The following is a 21,786-nucleotide window of genomic DNA, read 5'->3' on the forward strand; positions in this document are numbered from 1 at the left end:
CACAGCAGCCTGTGGCTGGAGGCACGGGAGTACATTCATGATGCAGCTTTCACTGAGAAAATGCTAAACTGGTATTTCAGAAGGGGCTATAGAGGTGCTGACATCTCCTAAGCATAGTCAACATAGGATGCGCTGTGAGATGGGATGAGGGAGTGACTTAAAATACCATGCTTGGGTAAATCTCTCACTCTCTGTAGTGATTTGCAGCAGTGCAGTAACTCGCTGTCTGCAGCAGCAGCACTGAACTGCATTGGCTGGTCATGGCTCCTTCACCCGGGGTGAAAGCAATAACCACCTCACAGCCAGAGAAGTCCAGGTAATAGAAGTGCCGAAGGACAGGCTCATTTCTTTTGCCTCATCTGAGTGGTTAAGAGCAGCTGTCCTTTATGTCTCGCTGGCTTCAAGCAGTAGGGAATATTTGTAAAGTCACCTTGAGCTACTGCTGAGCTCCCAAAATTTGGCCACGTTATGCTGACAATTGATGTGTGCAGCAGTGCAAGGACTGAGGATCCATTACAGCTTGGTGAGTCCGTTTAAACCATGAAGGGAGACTTTACTCTAAGTCTGAGATAAATTTTGCTGAGTTTATTTTTAATCCCTGCAATTAGGTATATGTCGATTATCACAAGTGACATAGAGTTGTAGCCATGAATTGTTGAAAGAACGCAGAGGGAGCCCAGCCATCATTTAATGCACAAAGACTCAACTTTATTAGTACTCACACTTCTTTTATATCTACAATAATCAGTTCATACATATTGCAAAAAGCGAGCTCCCTATAGGTTGCTAAGGTTAGATACCTTGGTTGCTAAGGTTAAATACCAATCCCACCCCTTATGATTTCTGCAAGGCCTTCTACATAGTCTTGCTTCTGTTCTTTGTTCTTCTTTGATACTTTTCGGTATTTTCCCATCACGTCGCCGTTGTCAGCAGTTCCTCGGTGCTGTGCCCTTTCTCACGTAGCCAGTTGTTAGCAAACTGCTCCACAATGAATCCTAATTTATATCTAAGCATTCAGAACTTTAGCCTTTATTTTTTAAAAATGTTTCCATTGGCGATCCTGGTTTGCAATAGAATATTTTTACCATTTTGAGAAGAAACACCCAGGTTGTGAACCTCTGTGTTGGATCTGAACCACAGCTAGGCACAGAGCAGCCTAAAGCAACAAAGAGTGAGCCTATCTGCCTGGCAGTGCCCATGAAATCCCTTTGTGGGGTTGACATGTGCAATAAGGGCTACATCTGGAAAGCACAGCATGTGCTTGATCAGGAAAGAACATCTGTACACATGGAGATGTGGCTGGTAAAACAGCTTCGTACACTGCTGACTGTGGTATTTTGCATGGGTCTGAGTGCTCCATAGGAGAAGTGTTAAAAAGTGCCTTAGAGGCTGACTAAGATGGTTTCATACAAAGATAATTAATTCTTTGCTACAAAGATGACTTGTGTTTAATGTGATAATACAAATCTGTGGCATGGTCCTGAACAGCTTTCTACTGCAGCCATCCACAATGCTCTCCACAACTGATTCCTGGTGATGGTATGAAATCAGATAGCCTTGCTTATCTGTATCTATAGCCATTTATTTGGTTATCTAACCACATAATAACAACACAGTCACCACAATTAATAGTACACAAGTATCATTAGTACCATGAGATGATATAGTCCGCAGTTTGGAAGCCAGCAGCAGTTGGAGATTTTCTTATGTTCATGTTAATTCTTAGCACTTCTTTTCTAAATTTGCATATGTTACAGAATTGCTTTTAATAGCAGGTACACAGGGGAGCTCAAGACACTTGGCAAGTCCCCATTATTAGAGGACATTTTTGACAATATTTAATTTTTTCTTTCCATCTCAGTTCTGACTTCTGTTTTTTCATCTCTCCCTTAGTTCTGGGCAAATGAGGACCATAGATTTTGTTCACATCTGCCACTTGAAGCGCGTGATCCTTTCGGTTGGTTTTGTGCTGTAGGAATATACAAGATGGAAAAGCTTTGCTTACTGTAATAATAAAGTAATATTTTATTGCTATGCTATTAACATATTTGACAAGTTGCTTCCAAGTACAGTTTTGCATTGCCTCAGAAAAATTATATCTTCACCCTCCCCTGTTTTGAGTAACTGTCTGGTTCTGTATGGAACACAGACGTTAATGTGTCTGTAGAAGTCTGAGCTCACAAGACAAATAAATGCCATGTACACTGATTTAAAAATAGACCTCTAGATTTGAGGCTGGCATTATGTTAAATGAAAGCAACTGTATTAAGCTGTGTTGTGTAATTAAAACTCCATTTAATCACTTACCTGCACCCCATGCCTTTTGTGGTCTCCATACATTATAAGAAGAGAAGATTTCTTCTGGTTTTGCAAATGTGTCTGGTAAAACAAATATGTTTGCATTTAGGGCAAGACTACATTATCCTCAACCCCCGCACCGAACAGCTGTTCTCAAACATATCCCTTCCAAAGCAAAATTTTACCATTAACCTGTCCCTAAGAAATGCTTGTCAGAAGAATTTGTCCCCTCCAAAAATTAAGAAGTGGTGAAGAAAGTAGGATTTTATTTTGAATTTATGAATTAAGAAAAACTTGTTTGTAAACTAAGTTGCAGCAATTAGAAACCATAAAAAAATCTTTCAAATAACTTCTCTATAAGTTTTCCTCAAAAAAGCCTGTAGAAAAGATGCACCTCTGTACCCAGCAGAAATCTATTGGAGCATTGGACTGGTGATATCTGAAGAGAAATAATGTTTACAGATTTAATATCTCCTGTAGCATTTGGATTTGTCTGTGAATCCTTTCAGGCAGCTCCAGTTCAGCTGGTGGGAAGCCCTCCACAGGCTTTCCTCAGAGCAGGCTCAGATTTTTACTGAGTACTGAAGCAAACCCAGTCGCTCTCTCAGGCTGAAGATAATTGATTTCTCTGGTGAGTTCCCAGAGATTTCTGCTCACTGCAGATCTTGAGAACTGCACCCTGAGGCTGCAGTCCTGCTGGTCTCACCTCTGGCAAGGCGAGGAGATGCATGTAACAAAATGCTGTTCACATTTTTAGGTGACAGATTTTCTCTGCAAGATTCACAGCCCCAGGCCAGAGTCTGGAGGAACAGCTAGTATTTCTAAACACTTACAGTTTGAAGCGGTACCAGTATTGGAAGCCCCACTGTAAAGAAAGTATTGAATGTTAGTGTCTCATAAAACATAAACTACATCTTTTTAATAACAAAATAAGAGACGTGAATAGATCTGACCCCCCCTTTTGAGATGAAGGACAGCCTTCTAGACTCTGCTTGGCTCTCCTTGAGACCAAAGCAGAGGAGCACAGGACACATGGTCCTTAAAAGAACAACTGCTGGAGAGAATCCAGCCGGTTCCTGGAATGCATTGATGATAACTTCCTCCTCCAAGTGATGGAGGACCCAATGAGGAGAGGTGCTATGCTGGACCTTGTTCTCACCAACAAGGAGGGGCTGGTGAGGAATGTGAAGCTCCAGGGCAGCCTTGGCTGCAGTGACCATGAAATGGTGGAGTTGAAGATCCTTAGGGCAGCAAAGAGGGTGCACATCAAGCTCACTACCCTGGACTTCAGCAGAGCAGACTTCAGCCTCTTCAGGGATCTGCTTGGTAGGGAAGCATGAGATAAAGTCCTGGAGGGAAGAGGGGCCTAAGAAAGCTGGTTAATAGTCAATGATCACCTCCTCCAAGCTCAGTAGTGATGCATCCTGACAAAGAGGAATTCAGGTAAAAAAGGCAGGAGGCCTGCGTGGATGAACAAGGAGCTCCTGGACAAACTCAGACACAAAAAGGAAGCCTACAGAAGGTGGAAGCAAGGACAGGTAGCCTGAGAAGAATACAGAGAAACTGTCCGAACAACCAGGGATCAGGTTAGGATGGCAAAAGCCCTGGTAGAATTAAATTTGGCCAGGGACATAGTGGGCAACAAGAAAAGCTTCTATAGGCATGTCAGTGACAAGAGGAAGACTAGGGAAAATGTGAGCCCTCTCTGGAAGGAAGTGGGAGATCTGGCTACCCAGGACATGGAGAAGGCTGAGGTACTCAATGACTTTTTTGCCTCAGTCTTCACCAGCAAGAGCTCCAGCCACACCACCCAAGATGTAGAAGGCAAAGGCAGGGTCTGGGAGGATGAAGAACTGCCCACTGTAGGAGAAGGTCAGGTTCAAAAACATCTAAGGAACTTGAAGGTGCACCAGTCTATGGGACCTGATGAGATGCATCTGTGGGTCCCAAGGGAACTGGTGGATGAAGTGGCTAAGCCACTATCCATCATATTTGAGAAGTTGTGGCAGTCTGGTGAAGTTCCTGCTGACTGGAAAAGGAGAAACATAACCTCCATTTTTATAAAGGGAAAAAAAGGAAGACTGAGGGATCTACAGGCCAGTCAGTCTCACCTCTGTGACCAGCAAGATCATGGAGTGGATCCTTCTGGAAAGTATGCTAGAGCACCTGGAAAATAAGGAGGTGATTGGTGACAGCCAATGTGGCTTCACTAAGGGCAAATCGTGCCTGACAAATTTGGTGGCCTTCTACAACAGGGTTGGAGAATTGGTGGATAAAGGAAGAGCAGATGAAGTCATCTACCTGGACTTGTGCAAATCATTTGACATTGTTCCACATGACGTCCTTGTCTCTAAATTGATGAGACATGTGTTTGATGGATGGACCACTCACTGGATAAGGAATTGGCTGGATGGTCTCACTCAAAGAGTTGCGGTCAACGGCTCAATGTCCAAGTGGAGGGGGGTGACAAGTAACGTCCTCATGGGTCAGTGTTGGGACCAGTGCTGTTTAACATCTTTGTTGGCGACATGGACAGTGGGATTGAGTGCACCCTCAGCAAGTTTGCCGACAACACCAAGCTGTGTGGTGCGGTTGACACATTGGAGGGAAGGGATGTGCCATCCAGAGGGACCTGGACAGGCTGGAGAGGTGGGCCTGTGCAAATCTCATGAAGTTCAACAAGGCCAAGTGCAAGGTCCTGCACCTGGGTCGGGGCAATCCCAAGCACAAATCCAGGCTGGGCGATGAATGGATTGAGAGCAGCCCTGCGGAGAAGGACTTGAGGGTATTAGGGGATGGAAAACTGACTATGAGCCAGCAATGTGCACTCACAGCCTAGAAAGCCAACCATGTCCTGGGCTGCATCAAGAGCAGTGTGGCCAGCAGGTCGAGGGAGGGGATTCTCCCCCTCTACTCTGTTCTCATGAGACCCCCCCTGCAGTGCTGTGTCCAGCTCTGGGGCACCAGCACAAGAAGGATACCGACCTGCTCAAGCAGGTCCAGAGGAGGCCACAAGGATGATCAGGGGCTGGAGCACCTCCCCTGTGAGGACAGGCTGAGAGAGTTGGGGGTGTTCAGCCTGGAGAAGAGAAAGCTCCGGGGAGACCTTATAACAGCTTCCAGTACTTAAAGGGGCTACAGGAAAGCTGGGGAGGGACTCTTGATCAGGGAGTGTAGGGATAGGATGAGGGGTAACGGTTTTAAACTGAAAGAGGGCAGATTTAGATTAGATATAAGGAAGAAATTCTTCCCTGTGAGGTGGCGAGACACTGGCACAAGTTGCCCAGAGAAGCTGTGGCTGCCCCCTCCCTGGAAGGGTTCAAGGCCAGGTTGGACGGGGCTGTGAGCAACCTGGGCTAGTGGAAGGTGTCCCTGCCCATGGCAGGGGGGTGGAACTACATGATCTTCAGGGTCCCTTCCAATCCAAACCACTCCATGATTCTATGATTCTATGAAATTTGCAGGGAACATTTTATAAGTAAAGACAAGTATTTACCTGTTCCTCTTAATTTGGTTGGTGAGTTCACCTAAGAAAGATGGAGAAGAACGTTTTACAAAGCTGGCAATGCATTCAAGTTTGGGATTTTGTACTGTGCCCCTGGATCTCATGGTTGGGGATAAACTAGGTGGGGATAGGGGTGGGCAAACGAAGAAGACGTTTCTCAAAAGTATGATTGGGCACCCAAAGACTCAGGAGGTAGGGAGGAGCAGAAAACCACATCAGACAGGGGAGAAGCTGGCCTTATGCTGGTTAGGAGCAGACCTCTTCCTTGTTATCCGCAAAAACTGCCTTTCTGCCCTCTTTGCCCTCCCCTCTCCAACACCCTGAAGTTCCCATCTGAATCCTCATCAGCCCTTCAAGGCCATGCACACACCCTGTATAAAGGAGCCAGTGTTTGGTGGCCATCAGCCCGGGTCACTGAACCCCATGGCTTGCTGTTTTTCCCTTGGGGTCAGCGGTGCATGGCCAGCAGGTGGGGGCAGATCACTCACCGTGGACGTTTTGGAGCAGTGAGTCCAGGTCACTCATGAAGTCCCTCATCAGGTGTCGCCAGTGGTCGATCCTGGCCTGATTCAGCTGCACTACCTCCACATCCATCCTGCTGACACTGAAATTCTGACTCACCATCCTAGGGCGAGGCAGTTATTTCACCAAGGAAAACCATTTAGCATTAGAAAGTTAACAAACTCCTTCATTAGGAAGGACTCTACAAAGAGGAGGGTGTTTTGGCAACATGAAGTATCAAGTGAACAGCTCTCTGATAAGGTTAAGTGAGTTGCAATTGTTATATATTGTTATTTATTTGGCAATGACTTTTGCTTACCAAACCTGGATGGGAACTTTCAAATGATGAAAATGAGAAACGGGGAGGCGTTTTGCTAATACCCTTGTACGAATAGTGCTTTGACCTGCTGCAGGCAGGCTCCTACTGTTCTAGCACAGCCGCCGTCACGATAGAAAGAAAATGCCAAACATACTAAATGGTTTCCAGGCTTTTGGAAAATGACTTTGATCCCACAGGCTAGATTTTGACTTGCGGCACAGCTGTGACTAATGGACTGTGCTGCTGCCAGCACAGCCCTTAGGTACATGGTGATTCAAAGTTATCCTTACAATTCAAGTTCAAACTCAGCTTTAATTTGTACAAGTTACAGAGATGACATCTTAAAATCCAGCTAGATGTTTGAGCTATCCCTTCATGTGGCTGGGGAGTTTAGTGGTGCAGCAAAATCTTTTGTAAATCTGTAATTTACTGTTGGTGTGGTTTTGCACTATTGAATTACAGCTGCCACCAGGTGTCAATTAGGAAGTGATAAGTTATAAATTAAATGTATCACTTGCAAGAGAATGGATAATAAATCTGTCTAGCTATTAAGCTTGTCCACAAGCAGAAGCAAAAATTTGTGGGAAATGAGCCAGTTACCTCTGTAGCCAAAGGATGTTCACTGGGATTTATGTGCAGGAGTGTCACCAATATGCATCCAAGAGAATGTTGCTGTAAACTGAACCCTATGGGCTTCATCTCTGATAAAAACATTTTTCTGTTAGTAAAAGCCAGTGGTTTTCATCAGAATCCAGCAACTGTGTAGCTGCCAAGGAAACTGAGACTTAAAGGGACCACTGGAACAGCAGGCAGATATCTCTCCATCCTTGTTAATTGTGTGGACCATGGTGCCCTCTGGCTTGGTTGGAATAGGGAGCAGCTTTGCAGCATAGGGTGCTGGGACAGAGGAGCACAGGCAGTGGGGCCTGATCCCAGTTATCAACACTATATTTTTTCAAAGAAGAAAACAAGTGTTTTCAGGTGGAACATACCTGTCCATGGCCAGTTTAAATTCCTACAAATAGGATTTCCAAAAAAAAGGAAAAAAACCCGTTAGTGTGATTTCCAGAAAGGGCAGCTGGCTGAGAAATAGGCATATTTATGAAGAAAAGCAGAATACTACTGCTTACTTTGAAGAAGAGGAAAATATCTGGTTGTTCTCTCATCTTCTGCAAAGACTGAAGATGCTGCACAGACTCATCTCTCCTCTGTTCCATTTCCTTCTTCACTTTGGTAATGTCTGCCAGTTGTTTTTTCTCATTGGATTGAATGTCACTCAGGATCTTCTTTTCTTTCTGAATCATCTCTGTCTTCATCTCTTCAAACAGCTTTTGCAGCTGAGAAGTCACTGTTTTCGTATTGGTCTAAATGAACAAACAGATAAGAACATGGTGCACTGGCTCAGGAACTCAACACTTCAGCTTAGTGTCTCTTTATTAATTAGGATTGTATCTATCCTTCGCACTGGCTTTAGAAGGAAGTGGATGATAAGCATTTGCTTAGAATATCTGATTAAACAAAGGGTTATGAAAATTAATCCTGATACAGTAACAGAATCAGATAAAATGCAGCTAGCAATGTGAGAACTATATTAATTGACGCTGAAAATCCCACTTGAAGACTCAATTTGGGTTTCCTTTATTTAATGGATAGAAAACTTTAAAAATACATAATGATATGTACAATCTGTGGTCTGCCAGTTCCGCAACCTGCTCTGTGCAAATACGATAAATGGTGGGGTCTCCAAGCTAGTTCCTCCTGTGGAGCTATGCTAGGAGACTGTGAGAAAGCTTGGCTTCTGGCAGTTTCTTACACCTGTGTTTTCCCTACTTTGGGCTATATCTCTTTCTATTCATCTGCTTCTGACAGTATAGTTGCCACCACTTATTTCTGGGAAATTGTGGAGGAAAGATGCTCTGATTTAGTGATGATCTGGGTACCAACCTTGATCTGATCCTCACTTTTCTGAAGCTCTTCTAGGGCAGCAGCTAGAGCGCTTTTACGTTGCTGCAGCCATGTCACGATTTCCGAGAGTTTACCCTAGCAGAAGGAAAGACAGCATTGAATTTCATAGCAGCACGGATAGCTTTGAACTAGACTGGCAGTTTGTGCAGCTAGTGAAATGGCACAGGCACCTTTTACCTGCCCACTCTTACCAGTGAGTCCTATAATAAACTGCTTCACTTGCCTCCTCATAAAGATAGGGCATACCAGAAAAATGATATGATCTTGAAATCGTTTAAGTCATTGTTTAATATTTATATATGTGTAACTTTGTATGTGGTAGGTTAATAAACAACTTTCCCTTTGAATAAGTAAATTTCACTTTAAATGAATAAATCTCACTGTTGTGGTTTGAGCCCAGGGGGCAACTGAGCACCACAAAGCTGTTCACTCACCCCTTCCCCTGCAGCTATGGGAAGGAGAAGATGAATCAAAAGGCTCAGGAATCGACATAAGGATAGGGAGGGGTGGCTCATGCATTAAGGTCAGGGGCAAAAGGCTCGTTAGGGAAAGAAAAAGAACATCACTTTAATTCAAAACACTAACAAGAACAACAACACTTAACAGACAAAATGGGACAGTGAGAAGTGTTACCCCCCACCCCTCTCATCTTCCCCGCTCAGTTTTGTTCCCGATATCTCTACCTCCTTCTCCCAGCGGTGCAGGGGGAGGGGATGGGGGGTGCAGTCAGTTTGGTGCTTCTTCCTCCAAGGAGGGGGAAGCATTCTGCATTCTTCCCCCTGCTCCACATGGCTCCCCTCTCATGGGAGACAGTCCTCCATGAACTTTCTCCAGCATGAGTTCTTCCCACAGGCCACAGCCACCCCCGGGCTGCTCCAGCATGGGTCACCTCCAAGTGCTGCAGTCCTCCTAGCACTGAACTACAACAGCGGGGGCTTCTTCTTCCCATAGAGACCTGGCCTCCTTCGGGCACAGCTACCTGCTCTGGTGGGGGGTCCTCCACAGGCTGCAGGCACATCCCTGCTTCTCTGGTGACCTCCATGGTGGCAGGGGGGCAGCCCTGACCGTATCACCACAGGATACAGGGGGGATGTGCTGCGGCACACCTCCCCTACTTCCTTCTCCTTCCTTCCACTGACCTCCATGTTCACAGAGGTGTCCTTCTCACAACTCCTCCTCTTAAATACGTTATCGCAGAGGCGTGGCCACCGTCGCTACTTGACTCGGCCTTAGCCAGAGGCAGGTCTGACTTGGAGCCGGGGTGCGGGGTGGAGAAGCTTCGAGAAGCTTCTCACAGGGGCCACCACTGTAGCCCTCTCCCCTGCTACCAGAAACCCCGCCACACAAACCCTGCACACTCACTTTATCCGATAAAGCTCTGTTCCTGCCAGAATCTCCACATGTGCCTAATGTGATTCAAATCCTTAGTTTTCACATCTGTCAGCAGCTGTGGGATCTGAGGATAAGGTAATAAGCATCCGTCTTTTCTGAAGATCAGCAAAACAACAGTACTTACTTATCCAACTGTTTATTTTAACAAATACCATGATCATTGAGTGCTGTTACACTGCACGGTAACACCTTTCAGAGGGGACATTAGACCTCGCTCTTTGGGGATTAAACAGTCTCTGAATAGTTCAGGTTGCTCCTGGCTGCCTCCAGCAGTGTTTTCACACCTCGAGCACCCATGAATGTCCATGGCAGAGACCCATTTATTTAAAAAAAACCACGCCAGAAAGCTTAGGTTTTCCATGAGATATTTGTCACAGCTGGGAATTTTTGAAAAATTGAAAGACAAATAATCAAATTTGACTGAGCTTCCTTGCACCAAAAACCTTTTATAATTCCTCCTGAAGAGCTGCATTCCTGATTTCCCTAGCTATCCTGGGGAGTTTTAAAAAAAAAAAAAACAACCAACAAAACAGAAACCAAGAGGAATATACAGCTGAGATCTCAGCTTACCCATGGAGATGGCTGCCCCATAGGCCGGGCAGCGTTGCTCCATTACCAGCTCCGGGGATGAAGGAAATGGCTACTATTCTACACAGCCCACTTCTGTTGGGCAGCTCTGAATTTTGTACATGTAACTCGGGGGAGAAAGTTAGTTTGAGATACATGTAGCTGCAAAGGAGGCTTCTTGCTAATTCCCGAGGAGGCTGTGACCTGTCCAGAGGTTCACAGTGAGCCAGGTGTTTCCTGCCCATGCACTGGGTTCCTGCAGGAGCCCAGAAATTTCAAATACAAGGCAGTGAGTGAACATAGCGAATGCATTTTCCGCCCTCAGTCTCAGCTGAGTCTGGAGCATTTCAAGGACAGCAGCTGGACTCCAAGGCAGGGACATCGAGGCCCTACGTCTCTGTGCCCGCTGGGACGCTGGCTCGGCAAAACTGGGGGCAGGGGGAGGAGGGAGACAGAGGGAAGGGCCTGGAGTGGGAAAACCTGTTTCCCAACACAGAGTTCAGCAGTGGTGGGGTCCCCCGGGCTCTGTGGAGGAAGAGGCTTCTTAATCCCCGCAGGAATACTTCTTAATGCCAGCCAGGAAAACACCAGTCAGTGGCAGTTTGCAGTTGCCTGAGGCTGCACAGGACGTGGCATGGGACAGCAGAGCCCTGTGCCTGCCTCTTGCTCGCCCTCCCGCATGCATGTCCACATCAACACACACTGCAGGGTTCACCCACCCTTGTCTCTGTCAGCCCCAAACACCTTTCTCTGCTCTTCCTTCTCCCTCTGCTTAGCCTGCCAGGCTGGTTTGGCACCACAAAGGAGGAAACGAAAAGCAAATAGCAGCACAATGTACCAGTCCCAGCTGGGGCAGACATGAAATCGCCTGAGCTGCTGCCTGCCTGCCCTCACTCCTCTGTCCCCATTCCCTAGTGAAAGTCTTACCACCCCTCCTGCAGCTTCCCCCCTTCCTCTGGGTCAGGAGTTTGGAGCAAACCCTGCAGGGGTGGTGGGGAAACAAAGCACCTTACCAGCTGTTTGTCATGTGCCTCCTTCAGGGTGACAATGCTGTGGCCCTTGTGGGATCCCGCAATAGAGCAGAGCACACAGATGTACTGCCCCTCGTCCTGGCAGTAGCACTCCAGCAGCCTGCCGTGCTCCAGGCACCTCCTCTCCACCGCCCCACCGCCTGCGCCCACCTCCACCAGGACGTGGTCCTGCTGGGAAGCCTTGGCGTTGTGTTTGTCCAGATGGGCCTGGCACAGAAACGCATCACACATCAGGCATATTTTCACTGCTGGCTGGGACCGCTCCAGGCAGAAGTCACAGGGAACCACCTCCTTCTTCCTCTCTGCAGAGCCCTCACTCTGTTCTTCTTTGGAAGTGGTGGCCAGAAATGCCTCCACGATGCTGCACAGCTGGAAATTCTTCTGCAGCTCCAGGATGGGCCCCAGCTGGAGCTTGCACATGGGGCAGGAGTAAGGGGCCTTGGATTGCTGCTGGGCACCGAGCGCCTTCTGGATACACTGCTTGCAGAAGCTGTGACCGCAGCTCAGCGACACCGGGTTCCTGTACAGGCACAGGCAGATGGGACAGCTGAGTTCGTCCTCCAGGCTGGCACCCCCTCCAAATTCCTCCCTAGCTTTTGCCATGGCTGCAGAAATGGCGTTAGTCAGTCTGTGAGAAACGAAACTAAAAACACATCTTTGGCGATGTGCCCCGGTTGGAGACCCAGCCCAGAGGCTGCAAGTCCTTCCTCTCTGCCCTGTGACGGACCGGCAGAGACAGGCTCCACCCGCAAACAGCTCTTGTAAACCGCGGCAGCTACTTTTAGACATCTACTCTGAGTGTAACCCCGGCAGGCTGGTGGGAGCAGGGCATGCTGGGGAGGGCATGAGATGGACCATTCTCCTACAGCCCTCTGCCCTCCTGGAAAAATCCTCCCACGCCAGGGGCAGCAAACTAAAGGTAAACACTGGATGAGAAGAGTATGAGCCTGGCAGGGGTAAGCCAGGAATTGCCTCTGCTTTGTCTGGTTCTTCTCAACAACAGAGACAGGTAAAATAGGGAGAACCCAGGGGCAAGTCCAAGTGGGACTTGTTGAGGCTGGTTTCTCCTACCTGCAGCCAGCTGACAGGGAAAGGGGGCTGGTGAAGGCTCTTGGAAAGGCACTCTAGGATAGGAACATCCCTGTACCGTGTCAGCAGCCTTGCTTACCTCACTTTCTGCCTGTACCACCTGAGACCAGGCAGAGCATCAGCTACTGCAGGTGCATTTGGGAGACCCAACTCTACCCACATGGTTTTCCTTGTCATTTTGGTGTATTAAATGCAAAAGACAAACCACAGCCACTTTCTTCTAAGACTGAACTTTTAGCATATGCAAAACTGTAGTGTCCCTCAAGGTCCTTCACTGTCCCTGCTGGGGGAGGGAGCTCCTGCCTGGACCTCTTCCTGCGAATACCCTGGCTCTGTCTGAAGGCAGCAGAACCACAGGCAGCAGAGAGGAATATCTCTTCCTCTCCCAAGTGTTGCGGGAGGGTATCGGACTTGCACAACTCTGTAAGAGTTTTATCAAGCAAAGCCATTTATTTTTCCAATAGTACATACTTACGCTCTCGCCAAAGCTCTTACTTCATAATTAGCAAATCAGCAATTAGACAGTTATCAACCTTTTCTCCTATCAGCATAAGACCACTCTAACACGCGCTGTGCAGACCAATCAACTTCTTGTTCACGCAGCAGTAACTTCTCACAGTTCAGTACTTTTCCAGTTTAGTGTTGCAGCTGTCTGTTGTTTTCCTCTGCCACCTTGGCACAACTCAGCAGTTTCTTATCTTTCTCCCAAGGCCTGTTTCTCATCAAAGCCTAGCTGTTGATTCAGAGGCTGTGCAGGGCTGACAGGCCGATGTCTCCCACACCCAAGATGCTGGAACAGTCATAAGAACATCCAGGCCCCATATGGCACAGACTAAAGGCACAGGAGTTTTCCTCTTTATTACTCCCTGTGCTGTGAGATATTTGCATAGGTGAGGAGAAAATTAAAACTGAGGCAAGAACTAGGTAAGTGATCTATCAGAGAGCTCACAGAGGACAGCAGCAGCAGACAGCAAGAGAAACCAGGTGTCTTACTGCCTAGTCTCTACTTGCCTCCCAGGCCAGCTTTGCTTCTCAAAGGATGGCTGAGGTTGTGCAGGGCAGAGGGAGGAGGGCAGGGGTAAAAGCTGATGCATTAGAGCTGCTTAGTTAATGTGGTGCTGTCAACTGCTTTAGAAACTAAATTGCCATTGAGTTTTGCAAACTAAATTACTTTAATAACATACAGCCAACACAGCATTTCCCACAACCGAGCAAAAAGCGCAACTTAACAGTATTTCCATCATGATTAACAGAATAAGATAGGAGCTCTTGCAGTAAGTAGCAGTGTGCTGTGATATACCCCAGAGGCCTTGCCCTCACACAGGTAAGCCGTCACAGCAGCCCAAAAATAAAATTTCTAATATGCCAGCTTAGCAAAGCCTCCGTGCAGCAGCAGTCCCAATACCTAGGCCTGGAAATACAAAACAGCACCTTGTCCCCACATCATTACAGGAGGTTCAAAGAGCCATCAGACACTCCAAAGGTAGCACGGACAGGATAGGTTCCAGGGATGCTCACTGTCTCTATAAACCTGAGGCTCACATCAGGATCTCCATCCTTAACAGACACGTCATAAAATGACAGTGTATTTCTTTCACAGTCTAGACATAACCTGACCACTTTGAGGGCTGTAGGAAGCTCTTCTGTGACGATTATTTGACTTTCGACCACGTGCAGGTAATCATGAGACATTTCCAGGTAGCACTCAGATGTGTGACGAATGATTCCGAGCTTCCAGCATGTCGCATTGCTGGTGTCCACCTCCCAGAAGTGACAGCCCTCTGAGAACTTCTGGTCGCTGACTACATGTGGAAGGGCTTTGCATGCCCCAGCTTTCGAAGAACTGGCTGAGGATGGAGTGACTTCCTTGCAACTGGAAAGAACTACATATTTCGAACGTACTGTAAAAGTCAGATGTTCATGAACTATAGAAAGAAAAAAACACATTATGATTAACAGATAATTGTGCAGATGTGCATACATCACCATTGCTGAAGCTGGATTTCTCAATCCAAGTCATCCTATGCAAGTCATCCAATCCAAGTCCAACCCACCCAAGTCATTAAAAGCATATGTTAACTGAAACATCTTCTGCACCTCTCTTAGCTGCTCCTATGTCATTCTAAAGGGGGTCGGTGATATCACACATCAAGAAATGCTGCTCCTTCACAATTTTAAAGTGTCTTTTTGCTTTTTGTTTCCAACTACTACAACTCTTAGATTTAGTTTCCCATCATTGTCCTGCAGAGCTTCATCAGGCCTTTTTAAGAACTTCCCAGCTTAACTTCCCTGTACAAGAAATGTGTGAACAGCAGCACGGCCATTTTATAAACACTTATTTGCTTAGGATCATCTGAAGTTATTTTCTAAAACTCTCAAAACTTCATAGTACAGCCAGTCACAAGTGGTTAATTCTACACTCAGGAAGTTGCAGCATGTTTTTATTCAGACCTTCTCTTGCACATAATGCATTTGGATATTGTGGTATTTTCTGCTCTGGAAGTTATTCATTCATGAAACTGAAACAGCAGCAGTGACTTGGACAACCAACCAAAATTGCTCAGATGCCATAGAGGAGAACCGGGATCTCAGGCTTTCTAGCCAGAATAGGTCTGGACTATGCGTACAGGGATGGTAGAGGCTGAGCTCAGGAGCGGCCATGAGCACAGTGTGTTTCTTGGTGTACCCAAGGCTGTACAGATAGCAGCCAGGTAGGTGTGCACATCACACACTGTCACACACACTCTGGACAGAGCCTTCCCACCCCAGCTCTCTCTTGGTCTTGACCCTAGGCTCACTGTCAGCAAGGGCTCAAGCACCATCAAGAGAGCATTAACAAGGGAACCCTCATCGCTCTGATTCACTTGTACAGGCATCCCACAGTGCACAGTACCGAGACTGTAGGCTGATCTTACAAAACACTACAAAAGGGTAAAATTATTTACATAGAAAGAGTAGATTATTTATGGCATAGGACAAACTCCATCTGCCGCTGCTGTGACGAGCTCTCAACTTTCCCCATACTTTGAATCAAAGTGATGCTACAGACAGAAGAGGTCTCTTGATCCTCCCAGAAAAGTCCTAGGACATGCACACCTCTTTACACAGAGCCCATTTTAACAGAGTGTATTGTCCCAAAGTGCTGAAGCCCAGGATGAGCACTCTTTTAGGTACACATGTGTGAAAATAATCACACAATGTTAGCAATCACTTCTTCTAGAGGTACTTGGTGTACTGGGTGTCTTATTACAATCCTTTTTTAAATATGTTTTGGTAGCTTCTCCATCTTGCATGTCACACAGTGAAATGATCACTTACCAGGTAGTCTTATAAATAAGAACTGCACGCTTGAGAGGAATTGCTCCAACGACCTTAGAGTTATGTCTGTTTTTGATTCATCCAAAATAACAGGTAGCACTGGCAGTTTTACACTGTCTGCGTCAGGAACTGGCTCGGGTTCCCTAAAACATGCAGAAAGACATCAGAAGAGCTGCAAGTCATCGGAAAACCATCACCGAGCCCATCCCTGAGTCAACAACTGCATCCTCCACTCCATATCCAGCCTCGATAGGAGATACAGAAAGCAGCTTCTAACCTTCCCTCCCTCTGCAGCTTTACCAGGGACACCCCCTCTGACTGGTCTTCTCCCAGAACCCCAAATCTCTTGAACATTGTTAGGATCAAGTTCACTCCATGGACACCACCTGTCCCCGGAGGAATGTGTCTCAGTCCCCTCAGCCTGCTTTTGCCAGGACAGACCCTAGCATCATGTTTGAGGTTACACACAAATTCGCACAGCAGGAGCTAATGAGGTATGGGGCAGCCCCTGGGATGCTGGGACAGCAAACGAGAGGTGCTGCGTTATCACAGCCAAGGGGCAGCCGCTGCAGCTGAAATGCAGGGCTGGGGAAAGGCCGGGCTGGGGGAGCCTGTGTGCATGCAGCGGTGGGCTGTGGTGGAGGAACCGTGCCAAGCAGGCACTGGGGGAACAGCTCAGCAGAAAAGCCATGAACTTTGTACACTTATGACTTCACTGCATGTTTTGTCTCCTGTTGCATTTGCTTCTTACAAACAGAAGGCAATGCCAGCTGGAGGACGACTCAGGATACCAAAGCTCACCCATCCTTCGCATGCCCACCCAGGGACCTAAATACTCAGGACTTGCCCTCAGAATGGGTGTCACGAACAGGTGCAGAGGGTACAGAAAAATAAGCCATCTTGTATAGGAAAAGTCACACGTGACCTCTGTTAATATTTGGGGGCTTCTCCAGGTCTCTGACGAAGCAGGCTCAGAGTGTGCAGTCAGCATGCCCAAGAGGCAGCCCGGGTGAGCCCTGGGAGCTGTGGACCTGCAGTACATGCAGGCTGGGCTAGCAGACCCGCACCGCTGGACTATCAGTCACCTGAAGCAACGTGTGATGTAGTAGAACACCTCGGGAAGAGCTTACCTGGCTTGAATTGCTGCAAAAGTCTGTAAAAGGTATTTTGAAAGTCGAATTAGCATCGTGCAGGCCAAGGCCAGCCCAAGAGCCGAGTATCTCTGGGAAGGGAGATGCTGTTAGGTACCTTGACGAAAAGAAGGTGGTCTTTCTGATCTCTCAGAGCCTTCAGCTCCTGTATGTCACGGCTGACTGCGTCCTTCATCTCTTTGTATTTTCGTATCTCACTCCGAATCTGAGAAAGCTGTTCCTCCTCATTCTGCCTGAGAGCTTTCAGGATCTCTTCTTTTTTGTCATTGATCTGCAGATACACCTCTTTGAAGAGGCTCTCCAGCCGACTTTTCTGCAGGTGCTCCTTAGTCTATTAAGAAAACACTTTCAAAGCTGTTAGGGACTGAATCTTACACTTTACACACTAACTCTCACTCGTAAAAGAGCAAGGTCTTTTCTGGGCTGAGAAAAGTAACTACTAACTTAGTGCCTCTCCCTGTGACTACAAACCAAGATGTCCCACTGACAGCAGAAAGACCAAGTGACACAAGTGGCCTTCCCCAGCATCTGGCACCTGACCAGAAAAAGACAAAAAAGTGCTTGCACGATGCTTGCTGAAGACTTTCCACTATGCATATATCTCCTTGTTCTGCACGGGTATTTTTCTATGGATAGATTGCCTTTGGTCCTTTTAAGGATGGTGAGGAAAAACAATTTCTCTGCTTACTGCCTCCACCAAGCTTCCTTCACTGTTTAAAAGCAGCCGCACTTCCAGACAGAACACTGCCAACAGGCACAGTTTTGTCTTCAGACTAGAAAGGAACATTTCCTTTGCCCACTGCCAGGACTTCTAGTCCCATCACTTTTACTGGTGAAGGAAGGCAAGTGCCAATTCTGCCCAAGCAGAATGAACTAGCATTTGGAAACCTGCATTAAATTCCCTGCTCTTTCAGAGCTTTTAGATAGGGATTTGCATGCTGGGAGCAAAAATCAGACACATTGGGCCAATCTTTTAACCTCATTCCTACTGACTTCTTAGAACCACAGGCTAACCAAAAGGGATCTCTTGTTGTAAAGAGGAATGCAATCACTACAACATGGTCTGTATCTTTTCCATAAATATTTTAGAGTCTGCAAACTGAATAAGGTTGACAAAAAAAAAGCCAACCACCACTCACCAATCAGGAGGCATGGACTTAACAGCAACGTTCAAGCTCAAAAGCCCTTTAGAAACTCAGAATTAATTCCCAGACTGATAAGAAAGTTGTTCATCATCCTCCTTCAAAGACAAAACCTAGATAACATCCAACTAGGAACTAAAAAAAGCTTGGATCATGCAACAAACCTTTACTTCCTCCTCTTTTTTCAGCAGGTTTTCTATGCTTTGTTTCAGTTCAGCTTCATGTCTTTTCACTTTGTTCAGAGTTTCAGGAAAAACACTCTATAAAAATAACCGGAGAGAGATATCAGGATAGGACCAACGTACGTGCATGAGATCAGCAATTTTATGGAAATGGGTTAAGCTAGACCTGCAAAAAGTTTGTTCACTGCATGCTCTCAGGTCAAATCAATAAATAAAGGTTTACTGGAAGATTTTGTCCCTGAACACTACCACAATTATGAGCACAGGGAAGACATTTTGAAACTGAAAAGTGTTCATGTGCAAGAGCCACACACAAAGCTACCTTCAGTGCCAAGAGCTTCCTTTCTGTTACTCTGTCATTAATTTTCATTGCATAAATGCAGCTCAGGCTGATCTTCTGGCTTGAAAGTGCACTGAGGACTAAAAGCATAGCCACAAGCACTCGGTCCCACGAGTCTGGCTCCTCAGGATGGGAAGAAAGTGTTTATATCTTGTTGTATATGCTGAGGGGCAAGCCCAGAGGGAATCTGGGGCAAACTAGGAATAAAAGCCCAACATCCCAAGATGGAGATTTAGCCGTATCCTGAGTCTGCAGATCTGGAACTTGGGAGATTTTTCATCCCTGTGCTGTGGGCAGGTCTCTGTGTCACAGAGCCCCATAGGTCCTGGCAGCCTCTTACCTGCGCTCGGCCAAAAGCCTCCTCCAAGCAGGTGATCTTGTGGTCCTTGTGGGAGCTCATGACACAGCACAGCATGCAGATGCAGACCAAGTCGGTCTCGCAGTAGCACTCCAGCAGTTTGCCATGCTGGGGGCATCTCCTCTTGGCCAAAACCTGAGAATCACAGGGCTCCATCAGGACATGGTCCTTCGAGGGGCTCTTTGTGTTGTGCTTGATCAGGTGGGCTTGGCACAGGGAGGCCTCGCAGCTCAGGCAGGTCTTCGCGGCCGGCTGGGGCTCCTGAAGACAGAAATCGCACAGGATCACCTCATCTTCCTGGCCCGAACTTTCCCCCTTCTCTTCGCATTGCACTTCACGCTCTTCCTCCTCTTGCTGAGCGGGAGCATCCAAGAACTTCTGCGCGATGCTGCGCAGCTGGACGTTGGGCTGCAGCTCGGCGGCCGGGTCGGCCCGGGCCTGGCACAGCGGGCAGCTGAAGGGGCCCTGCGGGGAGGGCCGCCGGCTGCGCGCCTCCTGGATGCACTCCTTGCAGAAGCTGTGCCCGCAGCCCAGGGACACGGGGTTGCTGTAGATGCTCAGGCAGATGGGGCAGGTCAGCTCCTCCTTCAGCCCGGCCACAACGCCCTGCTCGGCCATGGCGCCGGATCTGCCCCCGCCCCGAGGGCCAGAGGGAGGGCACTGCCGGGAAGAGAAACAGAAAGCGGGAGCGGGGCGGTGCCTCTGCCCGCTCTGCAGGCTGGGAGCTGCTGCCTCCTCCCGCTTGCGAGGGCGGGTCGGCCCTCCCCCCCCCCCGCGGGAGCTCCGCGGCCGTTCGGGGCGAGCCCCCGGCGGCGGCTGCGGGCGCTCGGCTGCGGGCAGGGGAACCGCGCGGATCGGCCACCGCTGGCCAGAGGGCGGGGAGTAGCTGTGTGACAGCGCCCTGGGTACCTAAGGGTCGTTTGGGTCAGATGTTGGGGGATGTGGTGTAGGGGAGAACTTTGTAGAGTAGGGCTGGTGGTTGGACTCGATGATCCCGAGGGTCTTTTCCAACCGGAATGATTCTGTGATTCTCTTCAGCCCAGCCCTCCCGTAGGTATTTCCTGAGATAACATCTGGCCATCGCCCATCCTGAAAGCCTCTCCCTGTGTCCACCGGCCGGTCCTTGGCCCTGCTCCAGCACTGCCCAGGTTCTTACCTGCCCTCAACATGTGAGTGCAGAGAAGAAAGCAGGAAGAAGAAAGCCAGTTTCCCTTGCTGCCCGTCGGCCGGGTGGGTGTACCGCGGCCCAGCCCTCTCCGGGAGCTGCCAGAGGGTCTGCTCGGGGCTGCTCCCTCCTTGGAGTTGCTAAGTCTTAGACTTTAGGGTCTCCCAGAAACAGGAGGGACTAGAAGGCTCCTTTGTTTCAGGGGCAGGGGAGAGAGGAGGATGGAGGCAGCTTATTTTCACTATTTTAAAAGCTACTCCTTTCTCTGTTCTCTCTGTCCCGTTATTCTGAGATGCTGTTGAGAAGCTTCTGAGGAGCTGTCGGCACAAGCCATGCTGTCAGTGTCCTAGCAAAAAATGGTCCACGTGAGCCCCCCGTGGCAGAGGCCTTGCTGCCTGTGGTGTTTGCAAAAGCCGGTGTTACTGGACTGCTCTGGTTCCTCCCAGATTCCTGAGGACTTGTTAAACACATACTTGAACCAAGCGAGATTTCTGAGCCACTGTCCAGGCAAGGACTCTCTACTTGGCTAAATGCTGAGACAAGCAATTGTTCTTTTAGTGATTTTACAAGGATTCATCATACAGATCTCTTCCTGATGGTATTGGTCTCTCAGTCCTCTCTGACATGATGCACCTGCTGGGGGTAGGCAGAATTATTCCCTCCATATCAGAGCACAGGTTCATTTTCATCTTACTGCCTATTACCTGCTCCCTAATGCTTTCTTATGACCTTGGCCCACTGAACGGAGATGTTTCAGATGTTGGTTGTACTTTCCAAGTGAGGTTTCTTATTCTCATTCCAAAACAGTGTGTCCTTTATTGTTAGTTTTCTACCCTGCCATGGGGTTTGTGGCTTCACACTTCGCTACTGCTAATCCCTTTTCCACAGCTGACTAAGGCTGTATGCAGTGCTCACCTGGCTTTGCTGTTCCCCCAAAGCACATGAAACTGCTGCTTTCCATTTGCAGATGCTGCCCTTAGTGCATGTGGCACCAGCTGACTGCCACGCTGCTGCGTGCATCCCAACCCCAAAAGAGGGTGCTGCATAGGACAAATCCTCTGTTTGATCTGCTTGGAGCCTGCAGAAGGGCTTGCTCCCCACAGGAGCCTGTGGGGATTTTGTGGCTCGCTCTAGGTTACTTACTGTGCCCTGCTTGCAGACACAAGCTGCTGCTCCACCGCTGCACACTGCTGGGGCCAGCTGCAGCCTTGCTGCTGCACCTGCTGCCTGCAAATCGCCTAGCCTAAAATCTTCTTTCTTTGCCCATCGTTAATTAAATTTCTTGATCCTTTCACTGAAGAAAAATAGATTTCCTTAATTTCCTTCAGGAGTTTGGATGGCCAGTGGATGCTGGAAGCTGCAGGTAGCAGCCACTATAAATAATCTGCTGGTATCTCCTGGGCCGCTTGCAGGCAGCCCATGTGGCAAAACAGTGCATGGCCAAAGCCAAACAGGCTTTCTAA

General features: G+C 47.9%; 2 protein-coding genes across 3 annotated transcripts; both read right to left on the bottom strand.

Moving 5' to 3' along the window:
* Positions 1-686: 686 nt before the first annotated feature.
* LOC141949967 (E3 ubiquitin/ISG15 ligase TRIM25-like) lies at positions 687-12,969 on the bottom strand. 2 transcript variants are annotated; one of them, XM_074884166.1, is made up of 9 exons: positions 11,561-12,969; positions 8,568-8,663; positions 7,754-7,987; positions 7,616-7,638; positions 6,292-6,428; positions 5,795-5,825; positions 3,132-3,163; positions 2,308-2,379; positions 687-1,969 (listed from the first exon to the last, which is right to left on the bottom strand). In XM_074884166.1, exons 1-9 carry the CDS (start codon positions 12,365-12,367, stop codon positions 1,890-1,892), a joined length of 1,512 nt encoding a protein of 503 aa, XP_074740267.1. In that variant the 5' UTR covers positions 12,368-12,969; the 3' UTR covers positions 687-1,889. The 2 variants fall into 2 exon arrangements, with proteins under 2 accessions (XP_074740267.1, XP_074740269.1); XM_074884168.1 differs by lacking the exon at positions 8,568-8,663.
* Positions 12,970-13,815: 846 nt separating this feature from the next.
* LOC141949966 (E3 ubiquitin/ISG15 ligase TRIM25-like) lies at positions 13,816-19,811 on the bottom strand. The gene is made up of 6 exons (XM_074884165.1): positions 19,141-19,811; positions 18,443-18,538; positions 17,234-17,467; positions 17,116-17,138; positions 15,986-16,128; positions 13,816-14,592 (listed from the first exon to the last, which is right to left on the bottom strand). Exons 1-6 carry the CDS (start codon positions 19,774-19,776, stop codon positions 14,114-14,116), a joined length of 1,611 nt encoding a protein of 536 aa, XP_074740266.1. The 5' UTR covers positions 19,777-19,811; the 3' UTR covers positions 13,816-14,113.
* Between the last annotated feature and the right edge of the window lie 1,975 nt (positions 19,812-21,786).

Source organism: Strix uralensis, chromosome 14, assembly GCF_047716275.1.
Source record: "Strix uralensis isolate ZFMK-TIS-50842 chromosome 14, bStrUra1, whole genome shotgun sequence".
NCBI lineage: Eukaryota > Metazoa > Chordata > Aves > Strigiformes > Strigidae > Strix > Strix uralensis.

What these genes read in the sequence shown, in the direction of transcription:
- LOC141949967 (XM_074884166.1), bottom strand. Translation starts at nt 12,367, where the DNA reads ATGTCTAAAAGTAGCTGCCGCGGTTTACAAGAGCTGTTTGCGGGTGGA. An exon ending in AACCAAATTAAGAGGAACAG is followed by an intron (nt 3,164 to 5,794) that starts GTAAATACTTGT and finishes CTTTCTTTACAG; the next exon opens with TGGGGCTTCCAATACTGGTA. An exon ending in TACTGGTACCGCTTCAAACT is followed by an intron (nt 2,380 to 3,131) that starts GTAAGTGTTTAG and finishes TTGTTTTACCAG; the next exon opens with ACACATTTGCAAAACCAGAA.
- LOC141949966 (XM_074884165.1), bottom strand. Translation starts at nt 19,776, where the DNA reads ATGGCCGAGCAGGGCGTTGTGGCCGGGCTGAAGGAGGAGCTGACCTGC. An exon ending in AGGCTTTTGGCCGAGCGCAG is followed by an intron (nt 18,539 to 19,140) that starts GTAAGAGGCTGC and finishes TTATTTTTATAG; the next exon opens with AGTGTTTTTCCTGAAACTCT. An exon ending in AAAAAGAGGAGGAAGTAAAG is followed by an intron (nt 17,468 to 18,442) that starts GTTTGTTGCATG and finishes TTTTCTTAATAG; the next exon opens with ACTAAGGAGCACCTGCAGAA.